Source organism: Paramormyrops kingsleyae, chromosome 6, assembly GCF_048594095.1.
Source record: "Paramormyrops kingsleyae isolate MSU_618 chromosome 6, PKINGS_0.4, whole genome shotgun sequence".
NCBI classification, from domain to species: domain Eukaryota; kingdom Metazoa; phylum Chordata; class Actinopteri; order Osteoglossiformes; family Mormyridae; genus Paramormyrops; species Paramormyrops kingsleyae.
In genome coordinates, this window is record NC_132802.1 from 7,260,831 (window position 1) to 7,278,867 (window position 18,037).

Consider the following 18,037-nt stretch of genomic DNA (forward strand, 5'->3'; position numbering starts at 1 on the left):
AGCACACTACCCAGACTCGCAGACACACACATAGCAGCACACTACCAGACTCGCAGACACACACATAGCAGCACACTACCCAGACTCGCAGACACACACATAGCAGCACACTACCCAGACTCACAGACACACACATAGCAGCACACTACCCAGACTCGCAGACACACACATAGCAGCACACTACCCAGACTCGCAGACACACACATACTGTAGCAGCACACTACCCAGACTCGCAGACACACACATAACAGCACACTACCCAGACTCGCAGACACACACATACTGTAGCAGCACACTACCCAGACTCGCAGACACACACATAACAGCACACTACCCAGACTCGCAGACACACACATACTGTAGCAGCACACTACCCAGACTCGCAGACACACACATACTGTAGCAGCACACTACCCAGACTCGCAGAAACACACATAGCAGCACACTACCCAGACTCGCAGACACACACACAGCAGCAGACATTGCCGGTAGTGTCTGTTCTCTAGACGCTAATGCTCATTTCCCTTTGTGGGGACAATTACTGACAAGAGCAGAGCAGACCTGAAAGCAGCTAGTCTGTCCAGATCCAACTGAACAACCTCAGTTGCTAAAGCAGAACCCAGGGGAGCCATAAGAGTGTAAACATGTAAGACGCCGTCACTTAACTCCCGGTTCGGCTGCAGGCCCATTGCCGTTTATGCAGAACGTCATGTAGCGGTTATCTCACTCTACCCGGATCCAGCGCCCCCCAGACAGACAGGAAGCCGCTCACAGCTGCCTGCAGCGCCCGCCCAGCGCCCTGTCCTGGCCCGACCTTCCGCTATCTTCCGTCCGTCGCCATGGGAGCTGGCGGTGTCAAGGCTGAAGCCGAGGCCCCTCTCCCTCTTCTTGGCCTCCCCAGCGATAATTCAATAACCCGCCTTAGTGGCGGCACTCAATCCCACAATCCCCTCTGTCAATACCAGGGCCCGGGGGGCACAGCCAGCGCCTGCTCGGCTGGTCCTGCTGTTACCATGGCAACAGAACCAAAATGGAAAAAAGAAGCTTCTCTCAATGCAGCTGCATTGTCCAACGGAACTGTCAAGAAATATCAAATATGCCACACAGAGGGGACGTGATCAATTTAACAAAAACAATCAGTCTCGTATGTATTTTAAAATTCTTTTCATACACTGTTTCCTAGAAATAACCTTAACACAGCAGCAACATTTAAACTGTGTTAAGGTTTTCTCTTGTATCCTACACCTTCTGAATGAGTGCATAATACTCTGAATTTAAAGTGGACCGGTGGGGCATTAAAAAGCCTTTTTTGACCTTCTGTAATATTCAAAATTAATAAACCTCCTTCAGCGGTAAAATTCACTGATGCCTTTCTGTAGGGAAATGATTATTATGCCATATTTATTAATATTTTTTTTTTTCTACATTCCATACAGCAAAACACTTAATTGTAACCTCGGTCTGAAAGATTTAGTCATAAAATCCATTCTCAATGTAATTTTGTTTCTATCAAACCACTTCAACTGGTTTCCCCCCGGAGAGTCCAGGGATCTGGTCATTGTTGTTCACCAGGCTTGAACGAAGGCCATCCCAGTCTGCACCATCCACTGGGGGGCGTCGGGGGGCCCCAAAAGGCCTTCCCCAAGCTAATGAGGGAAGCGAGGACCCTGCTCCTCATCGTGCCCGTCCTTCAGATCACGATATAATCCTGTTAACTCCTGTCCCCCCCATCCCCCCCCCGAGGCGAGAGGGGATCCATATCAAGGAGCTACGTTTCCATGGCGACCCAATTTTCTCCACGCTGCCCATCCTCCCCAGCATGGTGGGGATCAGCTGCATACGCCGCTGCAGCGGGGCACGTCGAACGCATCCGCCGCACTCCCGCTTGTGCTCCCACGTGCCACTTCACGTTAGCTCACTCGTGTGTGTGATGACATCACTGAAACTGTCATAAAGCTATTATAACGAGCGCTTGTCGCTCGTTTGGCCCCCGCAGGCAGGCTTAACACCTGGGCGGCGGCCTCAGTGAGTCGCACGCAGGCTGAATCGCTACTACTGTTTGTTTCGAGTTGGAGGGTCTAGACCTTCAGAAGCTGTACTTCAATCCCTCAAACAAAGAAGCGGAAACAGAACAGCCTGCAACATGTCACCTTAATATATCACATCCTCCTTTAAAAGCTGAGGCTGTCAATATGTGCACTTATTTTTACAAGACGAACAACAGAAACGACTCAAACCACTGGGAGCCATATTAAAGCGCTCACCCTGCACTGCATCCTGGATCCAGGTGGTGCACTGTCACCCCAAATGTACTGTCTGCGACCCCCACTGTCCGACAGCGTGGGGGCCTTCTGGTTGGTCTGGCCACAGTGGTGCTTAGGTGGTATAGAATCCAGGGAGACAGATGTGGGTTCCTACAGAGGATCTGAGCAGGGGATGAATCGTGCAGCTTCAAAGACACCCTCTTAAAGTCCTGCCGTGATGGCTAGCTCAGAAACAGGTATGACAAAAATGTCTGCCAGGAATCTCCACTTGGGGTTGGAGGTAGAAATCCTGGGCCCTCTGACAAAATGTAACCTTGGGCCCCTCACCTTCCTCACATGATATAATTTTATCTATTCAGGGGCCTCTGTAAAATGCCGGGCCCCTTGAATCTGCCAGGGTCCAGCCCAAAACACCCCTTCACTCTGCAGTCACATTATGAACCTTTTCTCCCTCTTTCACAACATACCATACAGTATGATGTATTTGCAGGGTCATTAAGATGAGGTGAAGTACAGGCTGCCCGGCCTCATATGTTATTGGATGCCGGTCCCTCTCCACACTGGCCAATCAATACTATCCCACCACATCATCATAAGGACCGAGAAGCAACAGCTAACTGGTGCTGGGAAAAACAAGGCTTCCAGTCCCATGCTTAGTGAGGTCATCTATTAGTTTACTCCATCCTTCTGCAGTCTGACTATCTGTTAAAAGCACGTTTACACATCAAGAGAAACAGCAGGCCTAAAGTGAAGACACCTCCATGCATTGTACGAGGGTAAACAGGGAGGCGACCACAGGGTAGTTCTTATGGGTGTAAAACGGCTTCAAAAAGCTGACAGAGATGCAGTCCCTACTCCGGTCTGGTGCACCATGAAAGCACTGACCTCTTAGAGTGTCCCCTGGGCACAAGCCTTTGGCTTCGGCCCATTTTCGGAGCTTGGAGCCAAATAAGGAACAACAGAGAAAAAAAATTATAACAAGATGCACGGCTGCTTTGGCAGGAGACTGGGGCACGCGCCTTGGGGGTCCTTCCTGCCGTTTAAAAGCAGGCAGACGCTATGAACGGCTATGAACCTACCCCAGGCTCCTAAAGGCCGGGAGCCACCGGCTTCACGCTGCACCATTACGTAATCCTGACTCATTTCCGTACTCCTGGTGCCGGCTGGCATCCCGCTAGGAAGATGTGGGCACGCAGTGGGATCTCGGGAGCGCACACGGGCACCTCTCGGCATTTAATGGAAGGAAATTTAAGCAGAATAATAGAATACAGAGTAACAAGCCAAAGACCGAACTGAGAAGCGGAGCCACGCTTACAGCCGGAGGGAAGTTCAGGTTAAGCGCCTTCAGCAAAGCCACCACAACTGACTCATTAGTGGGATCTGAACCAGCAACCTTTGGGGTTGCTGCACTGATACTGTTGTCAGAGAATTTGCTTTTGTTGAGATAAGTGAGCGGTGAATGAAACCGAATGAATGAAATAGCCACCATTCTCCTATCATGCTATTTAATATTTTAGGTTTTACACAAACTGCAAGACTGAAGACGAACCTGGCTAAAAAGAATTCCTCGGGGAGAACAGCTTGAGATCCATTCTAGGTTTCGCAAGTTAGTCTTCACAAGCAGAGCGCCCCCTTCAGGCAGCCAATGAAAGTGCACCCCCATGCTCCACACAGGACATCTGGGCTTGCCCTGTCACCTCTCACGCGGGTGAAAGGCCAGCGAACCTCCGTCTCCAGCCTTCCCAGGCCTGTCAGCAACTCCCAACTATCAAAACATCAGGCAGCAGGTAACACAGTGAGCAGAGTGTGCTTTCCGGTATAAGCGCCAGGCGGGAGATCTAAGCAAAACGACCATCTCTAGGCACAGATGACACGTGACCTGGAGGTTCACGCATAGGAACGTGGTGTGGTTGTGATTTGAAGGGCGGCACGTGGCCCCTCCTCCCCCGCCTCAGAGGCTGCCCCACTGCCACGCCACCGGGTGGCGCTGCTCCCTGCTCCAGCGTGGCCAGGGTGCCTTAAATGTCGCCGGTCGCCTATGATGAGCAGTAGAACCCTATCAGGTGCTGTTCCTCCTGAGGAGCTTCGGCGAGGCCCCGGAAACCAGCGACATGGTGACTCCACACTCACTGCTTCTTATCTGGGTCAATGCTGTAAACCACCCCCCCCCCCGCACACACACACACGCACGCATTACCTCATCCTACACGTCATCCTACACGTCTCACACAAGCATTCATACTGAAGCGCCGGCTTATGTGTGTCTTCGGATCATATGATAGGGCAGGGAAAGCATAACCATGCCGGGCACGCCGCAATCAAGTCACATGACCTCTAGCCATGACATTGTAGGTTCAAGTCCCATTATAATAGAAACAGTGTTTCCTGCATTTCAAACCGCTAAGTTCAGGATAAACAGAGGACGCTAGTAAACCAAAAACCATCCCTGGGGGGCAGTAATGGCCCCTCACTTATTTTGCCAATTTCGTTAATTGTTAAGGAGCGACTGCTGCTCAGTTTGAGTCTACAGTAAGAGGAGAAATGGAAAGAGTGCAAACTATGCAAATGTCTCTGGGCAAAACTGCCCCTGAGCACTTTAAGCAATGCGGATCAAACCACAGCAGCTTGTGATCCAATGGGAGATGCGACGGTGCAACCCCAGCCAATGAAGGCATCCCAGCCCGGATCCCAGGAGATCCCAACACGGCCAGAGGCCATTCACTTTCAGAACAAAAGCTCAGCTACCTCTACTTTTTCTTAAGAGTAAGACGCCTTGCAGTTTGGTGCTGCGGAGCTATTTTTGGATATTAACCAAAGCATCTCCCGTTTCGGTCTTTAACTTTTGCGCAGCCGGACAGCAAACAAACAAACGGGAAGGTGCTTGATATCAGCTTTATTTCCCAAGGTTCCCAGGTTCCCAGTTCTTGCTAGAAACACACCTTGGGTACTCCAGAATCAAGGAAATGCGAAATATAGACGGCTGTTGCTACCCGCCTACCGGTTATGTGTGCATTTATAACCCCCGAGCACTTTCACACTCATTGGATGCACCGAACAGGATCTGTCCCGTTCTCCTGAAGCCATTTCCTGCACCGCTCACTATTCCAGAGCGTGGGCGTGAGCGGCGGGTTGCTGTCACAATGTGTGATACAGGGGGCACAGTGATACAGGAGAACGACACGGCACCTGGCAACGGAAGCAGGCATTTGGCCGCCTGCTAACGAGGAGGATTAATACTGGAAATGACAGGGTACAGGGAGGGAACAGAGGGGCAGCAGGTGGTGTAGTGGTTAAAGATTTGTGACTAAAAGCACACTGCTGATGTGACCTCGAGAAATGCCCCAGTAAAAAAAAAAAAAAAAAAAAAACGGAAGCAGCACTTAAGAGAAATGTAAGTCATAAATTAGATCCCTCCGTGCAGCTAAAATGCAACCATAAAAATTATCATAAAGCAAAACAAAATTACTTTTTTTAAAAATGCATATCTCCAACACAAACCCCCCTATTACAAAATTGTCCAGAAACAAAGTGAGGCTTCGGTTCGGATTTGTGATCTGATTTTAGGAGCTGTGGAGCAGGAGCCTGGATGGAAGCCCAGGGGAGCAGAGAAGTGAAAGACAGAACAAAGTCACGCAGGGTACTGTTCTCTGCGAGGGGACAGCGGACCAAAAATAATTAAACAGGTTAACACTCTAACCGCATGAAAACTGCTGGCAACGTGGCGATCGATTGGGGAAATGGGGGTTAATTACGTGCCCAGTTTAACGAGTAACAAAATTAACTCAACCAGCGCAAATAAATCTGTATGAGATAGAGAACATGAAGGACAGCAGGAGGACGTTGGCTTAGTATGCACAAATGGAAGAAATATTTAGCAAAAACAGCAGCCTTCCAGGCCTTTAAAGAATCAAGGTTGTAATCTATAATATTCATGCTGCCGTAACAGAGCGTATCGTGCGTAACTGAACTGGAGCATCGCCGCCTCACACGGGGGGAAACGGGGAGCCGATATCGCAGCGCCCCATGAGGACCAATCGTGACCCCAATGGGTCATTCAGCTCGACGCCCACCAGACTCAGGGCACTATTTTGGTGGCAGCGCTGCTTCAGCCGTCGTCTCTACACGTTTTTGTACGCGCCGCGAATAAAAGAAAGTCCTGCCATCGGTCACGTTATACATGGTCTTGCCTCACTGGCCCGCACCGCCTTGAGGGAGACGCAACGCACAGCACCGGCCCCGCACCTGTCCGCCCCCTCGGAGCCGCAAACAGCGCTGCCATCGCCGCGGAAGACAGAGACACCTGCACGGCTCTGCGTGCTGAGAGAGTCACCAGCCTCCCTTTGCATGAACACACCCTACAGGAACCACCACCCTAAAGCACTTCCCCAAAAAGAGCAGGTGTTGCGGATGTCGAGCCCCTACCTTTCAGGCGCAGGTAGAAGACTAGCGTCAGCAGCATCACTGAGGCGGGCGGCGGCTCTCTGCTACTCCGCTCATGGATGCTCAAGCATGGCAACGCGTGTCTCTCCGCGAGTAACGCTCCGTTCCCGACTGCTGCTGTCGTCCACCTCCATCTCTCCACCCCCCACCCTCACGTGGAGCTGCCTCTCGATGGCAGTCTGGCAGGATACATTTACCCCCCCCGCTTCAGACCCGCTCTGAGCATGCTCAATCTGCCCCCACCCTCCCAGGCCATGACAACAGCTTCTCCTTTTCTGTAAACAAAGGGGGAAGGGGTCTGGAGGTCAGCTCTGGTCATTGCTAACGTAATTTTTAAAACCACCTTCGTGAATCACCGTTGGATTTAACCATCAGCCTCGATAAAAACCCCGAGATAGATTTGTTGCCATCGCACGGTGGATGCAGTGACACCATCTGGCCGCTAGATGGAGCCCTTAGCATTCAGTGTCACGGCCAACAACGCAGCGTTAAAACGTATCTTTCCAAATAGAGAAAAGGAACTATTTCTGGATATTGGAGCGTACCAAGTCGGTAAGAAGCAGACCGCGCCTACATTTCTTCGTGTGCCTTCATCCATTTTTATCTTCAGAAAATAGACCATCCTATACGTAGGGCTACACAGCGAAGAACGACCTGCAGCTCCTGTCAAACAGCTGTTTGGGCTACCTTAGCACCTGTCGCTAGATTGAATTTCTGTCAGCACTGCTTTCAATCACCAACAGCATACTTATACTGCACGTTATTTTTAAATATATTGCACATCTTCACACTCACGGCCGCACAGGTACTTCTGACAGTCAAGCAACGAGAGCAAACCCTGAAACCGCATAATGCACATGATTTGCAGTATAAGACCAGGTGTTGTTTCCATAACTAGGTGGATTACATAATCCTAGCAGGGGAAATTAGAAAGCTGTGATGAGCACACAGCGGCGGAGAGAAGCGTTTCCGGGAAACGGTCTCTAAGAGACAGGCAGTCAGGCGCGTGCCTGCGTGACCTTGGCGACACTCTGAGGGCAGGACGGTGTTTGTATGTTTCAGTCAGCATGGGCGGAAATAGGCGAATTCCTGCAAACAGTGTGGCGGTAAGACAAGCAACATGGTTTTCTTTAGGTGAATGGCTCACCATCTTTGCACCGAATGGTACAGTACCCCCAAAACAAAAAGCTACATTCACGCTCTCTCTCTCTCTCTCTCTCTCTCTCTCTCTCTCTCTCTCTCACACACACACACACACACACACACATAAAGTCACATTCACGCTCTCTCTCTCACACACACACGCAGACATTCACACACTCTCTGTCACACACACACACTATCCCACACATAAAGATACATTCACGCTCTCTCTCTTTCTCTCTCTCTCTCTCTCTCTCTCTCACACACACACATAAAGACACATTCATGCTCTCTCTCTCACACACACACTATCCCACACATAAAGACACATTCACTGTCTCTCACACACACACACATAAAGACACATTCACACTTTCACACACACACACATAAAGACACATTCACGCTCTTTTCCTCGCTCAATCACACACCTAGGTAATGGGAGACAGAAGCCTCAAACTGTGCATTTGTTTGTTTCGTGATGAACATTTATTTCCCCTCTGTAACCCGCTCACATTGCAGTGCTCCGAATGCACCATCAAGTGCAAAAACATTCATAAGTGTGGTGCTTAAGGAATTTTGTGTGATTTCATGACAGGAAGACAGCAGACCCAAAACTAAAAAGTAAATCTGAATCTGTTTCAGGGATGGACCTGAACTAGATTGCTAAATGACGCTTGAAAAGAGATTATAGTAATCCAAGAAAACAGGTCTGCTGAAGAAATGAATGAGATAGAGCACAACTAAATACATTGCAAATAATTCATCTGTAGACTTTTAGTCAGTAGGTTACTAAAAAGATCAACAATAGTAGGAAGCCTATGTCATTGTTTGGTGCCCATATAAAATGTTCCTCTAGAAGACAAGTGATCCACTGAAACTGGCAGAGAGACAAAATGTCAGCACATGTTATACAGGAGAAACACTGGCATACATGAGAACACTGTCGCCGCATGGGGCCACGCAGGAAAAGGAGCTCATTGTGGCATTTTTAATAGCATGCATGCCATACTGTTTCCCATGGCACCTTAAATACAATAACTGGCATTCGTCATTAATGAACAAATTATCCCCAACTACCAATGTCATTCAGGAGTCAGTTATAGAGTGCCTGGTTCCTGTTTACAGGAGAAAGAAAAAGTTTGCAGATATAGAACTGCTAATTTCAGACCATTATTTGAGCGGCAAAGATAATCACCCACTAATGCAATGCCATTAATACGCAGAAGACAGCACAGAAATATCAGCTAGTTGTGTTTGTGTGGGGGATTCAGTAGCCAGTGTTATTCCTGCCATTTATCATGCTGTGGTCGTTGCTTGATCGTAGGACAGTGTTTTTCAACCTTGGGGTCACGACCACACGTGGGGTTGCCTGGAATTCAAACAAGGTCCCCTGAAATTTCTAGTAATTGGAAAAAAAAATTACTGATAAAAACTATTTTTTCAAATAATTATTATTCTTTTAAAAATTAAGATTAAAACACCACATACAATCTTAAAGAACTGTATTCTTTCATGTTCATAAATATCAATAAATATAAATGAGTTCAAATAAAATGATCGCAATCACCTTCAGCCTTGTAAAGGCAAGCTCGCCTAACTGTACATGTGATCAGGGAAAATAAAATGTGCACTAATCTGGCTACTCTGTATTTGCAACACGGTACAACAAACATGATCAAAAGCTAATTTCCAAAAAATGTCTTTGGCGTCGCCAGAAATTTGTGATGACACAAATGGGGTCACAGGCCAAAAAAGGTTGGAAAGGTTGGAAACCACTGCTGTAGGAGATTCTGCACCCCTACAAGCCTCTGAGCCTGTCTGCACCTGCCTATACATGTTCATTTTTTGTCCAAACCCACTCGCTTCAATAGGAGTTTTGTTCAGGCTCCTACCTTCCATTGAGTCTTGAAAGGCTTACAAGCTTTCCTCACACTGACTATATATTCACATCTATAGCTTGTCTTTCCTCCTGATTTCCTACAGCACTTGTAATTTCAGCACCTCTCTACATGTATTTTTCTCTAAAAGTCTAACTGACACCTTGATTCAGAGATTTATACTGACGTGCAGCCTAATAGCATTGTCTTTTAGCGCTGTGCAGGGGATAAAGCAGCCTTCTTAGTTTTCATATACGTTGAAGTTTGCCACTAGAGACTGTTCTTGTCCACATGGCAGAAATATCTTTCCCAGGACCCGCAATGTTTTGCAGTTCAGGCTGATCTGGTTTACCATCCCCCGCATCCCCCCCCCCCCCCCCCCAATAATGCGACTACTGCTACAGACCTGTCAGCGCATTCCGACTCGAAAATAACATCTATTTCCTTGCCTGGATGTGTCGCCGTTCAGCCGTAGGTGCTTCCGAAAGGGATTTCTGCCACTTATCGCAGCTCGGCTCTTGGTTAATTGAATGGCGCGTCGAAGGGGAGAAGAACAGCAGATTGTCAAAGAACAGATCTCAAGAAAAGTCTATCGCAAGCTGAGGGGGAATAATCAAAGCGGCCTCCTTGGGTTTTTAGATGCACGTTTCCGATGCTGTTACACAAAGATGTAAAGACAGAAGCAGGTGGAGACGTGAGGAAGGATACAAAGAGCCAAAGAGTTTTGTTCGTCTGTTTATTTCCTGCAGCGGTACCTTGGCGTGGGATGAGCTCTCTAGGTAAGATTTGCTTTATTAAATGCGAAGAGGATAAATAATCTGTTTGATATAGTTCAGCTTTCATTACTGCCTATAACTGAGAACAGACAGGTTTTTTATCATGGGGAAATGGAAGAGACAGGCCTATAACTGATGCCCATGGCCCAGATCCTATATAGGAAAACTTTAGAGGTATATTCCCAATTGGGAGTATTGTTTTCATATAGTTCTGCTGTGTCTACAGTAGGTATATTTCTAAAGTTCAGACTTAATATTTATCTACAGAAATGTTCTAATTCTATAGGTGATTTGAAAACTTTTCAATTGTGAAGTTCATTCATTATAAGCAATTCTCTGACGACTGCACGTACAACTAAACTTTCAGATCAATGAAGGCAGATGTCAGAATTAAGGATACATCACCTAGGCAACAACAGGTATACAGTGGTCAAGTGACTTCGGGATTTCGGTGACAGTGGTAACTGCTTATAAACAAATGAAAAAGTTGATAAGACATAGGCCTAAATACTAAGCCATTTATTTATTTATTTATTTATTTATTTATTTAATGTTAAGTTGGAAACAGCTCTGACCCATCGAGGCCTGGACCCCACAAGATCTGTCCTCCATGGGTCTGACTTCTTTGTCCAGCACATCCCACAGATGCCTGATAGGATTGAGATCTGGGGAATTTGGAGACCAAGTCAACACCTTGAACTCTTTTTCATGTTCCTCAAACCATTCCTGAACAACTTGTGCAGTGTGGCTGGGTGCATTGTCCTGCTGAAACTGGTCACTGCCATTGGGGAGTACTGTTGCCATTAAAGGGTGTACTTAGTCTGCATGTTTAGATAGGTGGCAGGTGTCAGAGTAACATCCACATTAATGCCAGGACCCAAGGTTTCCCAGCAGAACATTGCCCAGAGTATCACACTGCCTCCGCTGGCTTGCCTTTTTCCCATAGTGCATCCTGGTGCCATCTCTTACCCAGCTAAATGACGCACCTGCACCCGGCCATTTACATGATGTAAAAGAAAATGTGACTCATTAGATCTACCAGGCCACCTTCTGCTACAGCTCCATAGTCCAGTTCCGACACTCACATGTTCATTGTACGCGCTTTCGGCAATGGGCCATGGATGGGGGTCAGCATGGGCAATCTGACCGGTCTGTAGCTACTGTACGAAGCCCCATACGCAGTAAGCTGCAATGCATTGTGTGTTCTGACACCTTTCTATCTTAGCCAGCATTAACTCTTTCAGCAATTTGTGCTACGGAATCTCTCCTGTGGTATCACACCAGACAGGCTAGCCTACACTCCCCACGCGCATCAGTGAACCTTGGGCACCCATGACCCCATCGCTGGTTCACCGGTTGGCCTTCGTTGGACCACTTTTGGTAGGTACTGACCACTGAATACTGGGAAAAGACCAAAACACCTGCCGTTTTGGAGATGTTCTGACCCAGTTGTCTAGCCATCACAATTTAACCCTCGTCAAAGTCGCTCAGATCCTTACGCTTGCCCATTTTTCCTGCTTCCAACGCATCAGCTTCAAGAACTGACTGTTCACTTTCGTAATATATAATAGCACCCTAGACAGGTGCCATTGTAATGAGATCATCTATGTTATTCGCTTCACAGGTCAGTGGTTTTAATGTTACGGCTGTTTGGTGCATGTGTCATGAATTGCACAGCATGCATATTAATATTGGTACATCCCGGTTAAACAATATACTGTAGAGTGAACACATTTGTATTGCACACATATCGTACATTGGCAGGTATGCCAGATAGCCAGGCTAGCCTTGTATAGCCAATGGGTGCAATGTCAGCTGACTGAAACATAGGCTATTAAGTTCAGCAAACCGTACAGGTATGATGTACCCCCTACCTCCCACCTGCATTTGCATTTGGGACCAGAACCACTAGACGCAAGTCAGTTTGGGCATATCTCGATATTGTAGCTGACTATCATACATACATCACTGTATGCATACAAGTTAGATATGGACAATAGGTCATTATTTGGCTGCCAGCGCTGCTCATTCTCCTGCAACGGTTATGCTAAGCAACACACCCGCGGAACATCCTGCTGCGTCGGCCTCCAGGCCTCTTTTCATCTGCGTGCGTTATTCACTAGGGACCTCGGACGTTAATGTCATCGGATGTGACTCGATCGGGAGTAACTCCACTTGACACTGTATTCCAACACGCAGTGGATTCAAACTAGCAATTTACAGTAATACGCTCAAGTCCCTCACCCTGTTCCTGATGGACTGCAGGAAGTGCAGTTCTTAGGCATCTGATTCCACTTATTATCATACTTGCTTGATCGAATTACCATCCTCCGCCACTCAGAAGGGTCCTGGCCAATGTGGCACCCCTCTCTGATGGTGGCACCCTGTGTGGCCACCGATGTCACTTTATGGGACTGACCAGCCGTGTATGACAGGGGAAATCTCACAATGGCTGCAAAGCGCCGCGCTTCCGAAGTGCCGTGACACGACGCCGGAAACCTACTCGATTAAAACTCAACTGGCGAATTTATGTAGTTCACTAATACATGGCTGACTAGTTTGGGGGTAATTACAAGCAAGCAAGCTTGCTGGAAAAGGTTAACAAGTACGTCATTTAGCGCCCCATGGTGCCGCTACCCACCTGGGAGCTGATTGTCTGCCCCCTCCCTGGCCACCCGTGTACCTGCCTGTCAGGTCAGCAGCATGCTCCTCCACAGGAACGAGCAAAGATGAAGACCCGTCATTTCCCACCCGGGGGCTACGATGATGGACCTGCGAGAGCTCAGCTCAGTCAGCACAAAAATGACTGGGTAGGAGAGAAATCGCCCACACCACCCCCCTCCTTCGCAGCAAGAACCGTCCCCCAGATTATATCATCAAAAAGATAATTACACACCGTCAGTCGTAGAGGAGCACTCTCATATTGGAGGATATCGCTTTTTTTACATTTATATGGCTGTCTAAATTGCTATTTCAGTGCGCGTGTGCTATTTTTACATAGGCACACACTGGAATAGATATTATTAGCAGACACATAAAATCGAAAGCCCACCTACAGCTCACTAAGGACAACGGACGTGTCCATATAATACCCCCCCACCCACCCCCCATGCTGCCTCACATCACACAAATCCAACAGGCAACCAACAAAACAGCGATAATGAGCGCAGGCAGGAGATGTTTCCCTCAGCACTATGCAACAGCACCGGTCCAAGTGAAAAACCGCAGGTCAGCATCAGGTGTCTTAGTGCTTCGAGGTGTATGGAGTCAAGGAAGGATATTTCTGTTATACCCTAACTGAACTTAAGCCTAGTCGGCTCCGTGATTGCGGCATGCTTGTAATGTGCTATTTGCACATTTACTATTGTTAACGCAAATATAAACTCATTCTAAATCTGATGCCTGAAACACTTTCCAAAACAGTTGGGAGCATGTTTACCACTGGGTTACATCACTCCTCTTTTTAATAACATCCTAAAAAGATCATTTGGGTAACGAGGACACTCGCTGTTGTCATTTTTTCCCACCGCTGAGTGATTTGCTCAAAACGTGCAAAATGTGTGGTGTCCGCCGTCGTATTCTGTGCTTCATGATGCACCAAGCGTTCCCCAATGGGAGGCTGTAGGCTGCACCAGACATACACACTTCAGTTGCAATGCTCGAAGGTGTACTCAGTTTAGTTGCATTGTATTTGTACTTTCAGTACAAATTTCAGTGTATTTTCAGTGTAGACTATCTAACCTGTCTGTATGAAAATTGCATGAATGCATGAAATTAAATATACATGAAATTAATATAAGTATACATGAAATTAAATATCTAGCACTTTAACTTAAAAATAATAAAATTTTTGCAAGATGAAACAATTTGGAGACTTAGGTAATGCAGTTGCCTGGTTAAGGACTAACACAATCAATGGTTCAACAAGAGTGCAGCTGGGGAACTCCCAGATTCTAAAGGGGCATCTCACTAATATTCCAGCATCCCACCTGACCGCAGCAGGACATCTGCATTAAAGGCCACTGGGTTTGCTGAAAAGAACAACATATTGGTTTTTAAACCAATTTCTACTTAGGTTTTTGGCATGAATTCTATCCACTACTTTAAATCATTTACATTTTTAATTTGTTCCACAGCTGCTTTTATCCAAAGCATTACACATTTTTAAGAAAGCAACATCAGACAGTCCCTAGAGGTAGTGATGTAGTCAAGACCACCTAAACCAAGACCAAGTCATTAACAAGACCAGAGTATATTGAGACCGAGAGAAGACCAAGACTAAGGCAGGGCGAGACCAAGACAAGACCAAGACAGGGCAAGACCAAGACAAGATCAGAAACAGACTAATGTTTGACATGACACACTAAAAAATGTGGAGCATAGGCACAATCTTGGGGCTAGGCAGTATGGCCTAAAATTTGTGTCACAGTATAAATTTGAAGCATGGATGTTTTTTTTTAATATAAAAATTTCAATATAAATGCTTCTGTACAAATGTAACATTTTTTCAGATAAGACGCACCTTACTGGTTACATTTGGACTTTGAAGCAGGACATTAACAGTACTGTGTTGAAAAACAGATGAATATTAATGCGTTGTGATGAATACTGAGCCGTTTTCATGAGTGGTCTTGACTGATCTTGAGATGAAACCCGGAGTCCTCTATGTACGAGACCGAGACAAGAGCGAGTCAAAATAAAGTAGAGTCCGAGACGAGACCAAGACCGTAAAAAAGTGGTCTCGAGACCAAAAACTACCTAGAGGGCTGTGCCCAGGAGCCTAACGATGAAACCAAGTGAACAACATGAACATGATGAGCCTAACATCAAAACAACTGACTGTGAACCAGTGACCTTGTGATTACAGGCACGGCGTCTGAGCCCACTGAGCCACACAATGTCCCCAGTCATTCTGCTGACAGAAGGATGATCATCTTTCATAAAAGGGTAAACAACACATACTGTACTACACATAAGCACAATAGGCACAGCTAGACCGTGACTTAAGAAAATCACCGAAAAGCAGACAATTATCAAAACCATATGCCAGTATCTCAGTGGTGCAGACTGCTGGAAGTGAAAAATGGGCTGGTAATGTGAGAAACAGCCAAGAGTCATTAGACATTAACTCGTGTCATCAAGGCACCTTGTAAACTAGATTAATTATGATGCCTTTGAGTAAAAATACACTTTTAACAATACTGTTATTCTCAATGTTAAAGGCTAAAAAAACACATAATTAACTTGTAATAGCAGCTACCTGTATTCTCTGTATTCCTTTCATTCATATCCAGACATGATTTAACACCATTTTACTTACCCAGCAGAATTCTTAAAAGTCTGGCATGGCAGAAAGCTTTTTGGCAAGAAAAAGGTCATAATCATTTTTTTCACTCCAACAGCAAACAAAGTTTTTTTGAATTATGAATTTCATTTGATGGTGTCTGAAGTACATACTGAAAAAATGAGTATAATTTGTCATATGTACTACAAACAAGCCCTCAAATGAAATGTAATGCTGGATCCTGATACTTGATATGAGGGACAGAAATGTTGTTCATGTCCCTTGTTAATAATATCACCATCTCTGTGACACTATTCTATTCTGTCCACATTTTACTTGTGACAATTAGCTGGTAGCATAGCAGTTAAGGACACAGTTAAGTAGTCTGTAAATGCTTTAAAAAATAGCAATATTTGACGCTACTAGGATAGTGTATGAAATAAGTCAGCCATTTTGTACATAACTATTCCAGAATTGATCTTGTACCAAGATCACATCACTGAAAACTGCACACTCGGAATGCAGGGAACTTTTGGCTGCAGAAATTTGCAGTTGGCTGTAGTTGTGAGGTCCAGGCCCTTCAATCCAGCCATAACTCATGCAGGGTATATGTAATGGATTTAAAACTCGACAAACGCCCTTTGGAACGGTTTAGCCGGCTGGAGTGGGTGAGTTGGCTGCAGCTGGGCAGTGTGGTTACCCTCCAACCCTCAAGGAGGTTGGGTGAGAGAAAACCAACCCAGTTATGACTGGTGGAGTCCACCAGAATGGCTTCACCACCTCCCCTAGTACCAGACGCAGTAGCTTTCGAGAGTGCAGTCTTCCACTGTGGCGCCAGCAGGGAGGTAACACAAAAGGATGCAGAAGGTCCTGGGTTCAAGCACCGGGGTAAGTCTTACTTTTGTATTTGACCCAAGATCTGTAAGTAGTCAGCAATATACATGGAAACACGGATAAATCTTTATTAGCGGGAATCTGACAAACAAACAAGCAAACATACAAACACACAACACAATGTGTCAGCTAAATGAATAAAATATAAAATAATAAAAGTAATGCAGGAAACATGACTCATTCTCATGAGGTTATTCAGGAAGAGAGGGAGCTCCCTGTCAAAGCATGAAATTTTGGAAATTGAATCATTGCACCCAAATCAGACACCCATTGGTGCCTGGTGTCTGTCTGGGAGCTGAGAATAACAGGAATGCTTAAGCCCTTAACCCCATTAACAGAAAGACTGCGAGACACCACATTCACTTAGGGCCAGTTCCAAAATGACCATTTCTGTCAACTACTGTTTACATGGGGGCTATAATATGATTGCGCAGAAGCAAACAAAACAAAGATGGGGACTGATGCTGAATATTGCTGGAAATTCTGGGAAGCCATATTTGAATGTCTGCTGGCTGTCTCGCCCTTAGCCGCCGAGGCTGTGTTAATTCATGCGACGTCTCCGGTCAAACTGCACTGCAATCATTCATCGCGGCGAGACACATACTGCACATAAGCAGCACCTGAATCGCCTTCAATGTCTATTAACGGGAAGGTTTTCAGACCCCAGCACACTGATTGTGCCAAATCCTAGGAAGTCAGACATTTCTGCCTACCGCTGCAGTCCTGGCCGGAGGCCGGGATTAAAGCCTGCAGAGGGGTAATTGTGGCTGCCTTCACCTGACAGTCAGAGGCCTATGCAAACTCCTGCCAAAGACCTGCCATCTCCTCAAGTGACTTACAGCTCTTCTGCAGGTGAGCCGGACCTGCCCCTTAAATCCAAGAAATGAGAATATGGTGAGTAAATACAGCAGCAACTGACATACATAACTACAAGGGTACAGATACAGACTGGGCCGCAACTCCACAACAACATTTACGTAAGTGAACAGCTAGTCAACAAGAACAACAGCAGTACTAATTACGACATAAGCAGCAGTAATAGCAGCATGTAGGAACAGAGGGAATAACACAACACTAATACAATGTGATACTAACACAACATAGCGGGACCGAAATTAATAACGGTAGCTGATTGCTGCCTGTACAGGCAGCTATTTACTGAAGCAATTCAGAATAAGTGTCTTTATAACAGGACGTCCCCGCTGCCTGGAATTTGCCCAGGCGTCGCTGTCTGTTACCGCCACGCTTTGTACCGCTAACCGTCAGCTGCTCCGGGCGCCCTGATGCACCGAACTCCCTCTCCATCTGAGCGCCTGCTAATCCGTCCCTGTTTCTTGGCTAAATTACAGCACCCAC

The 18,037-nt window shown here is 46.5% G+C and overlaps 1 protein-coding gene across 4 annotated transcripts in view; it reads right to left on the reverse strand.

Moving 5' to 3' along the window:
* LOC111859098 (protein kinase C zeta type) overlaps positions 1 to 18,037 on the reverse strand; it is a 115,844-nt gene that overhangs the window by 39,652 nt on the left and 58,155 nt on the right. The window contains exon 1 of one of the 4 annotated variants that reach the window (XM_072713518.1): positions 6,687 to 6,880. The exons of the other annotated variants lie outside the window; for them this stretch is intronic. Coding sequence (XP_072569619.1) covers positions 6,687 to 6,723 — 37 coding nt within the window. The 5' untranslated portion in view covers positions 6,724 to 6,880. Of the gene's footprint in view, positions 1 to 6,686; positions 6,881 to 18,037 lie in introns of those variants that run through there. 4 annotated transcript variants of the gene reach the window in all.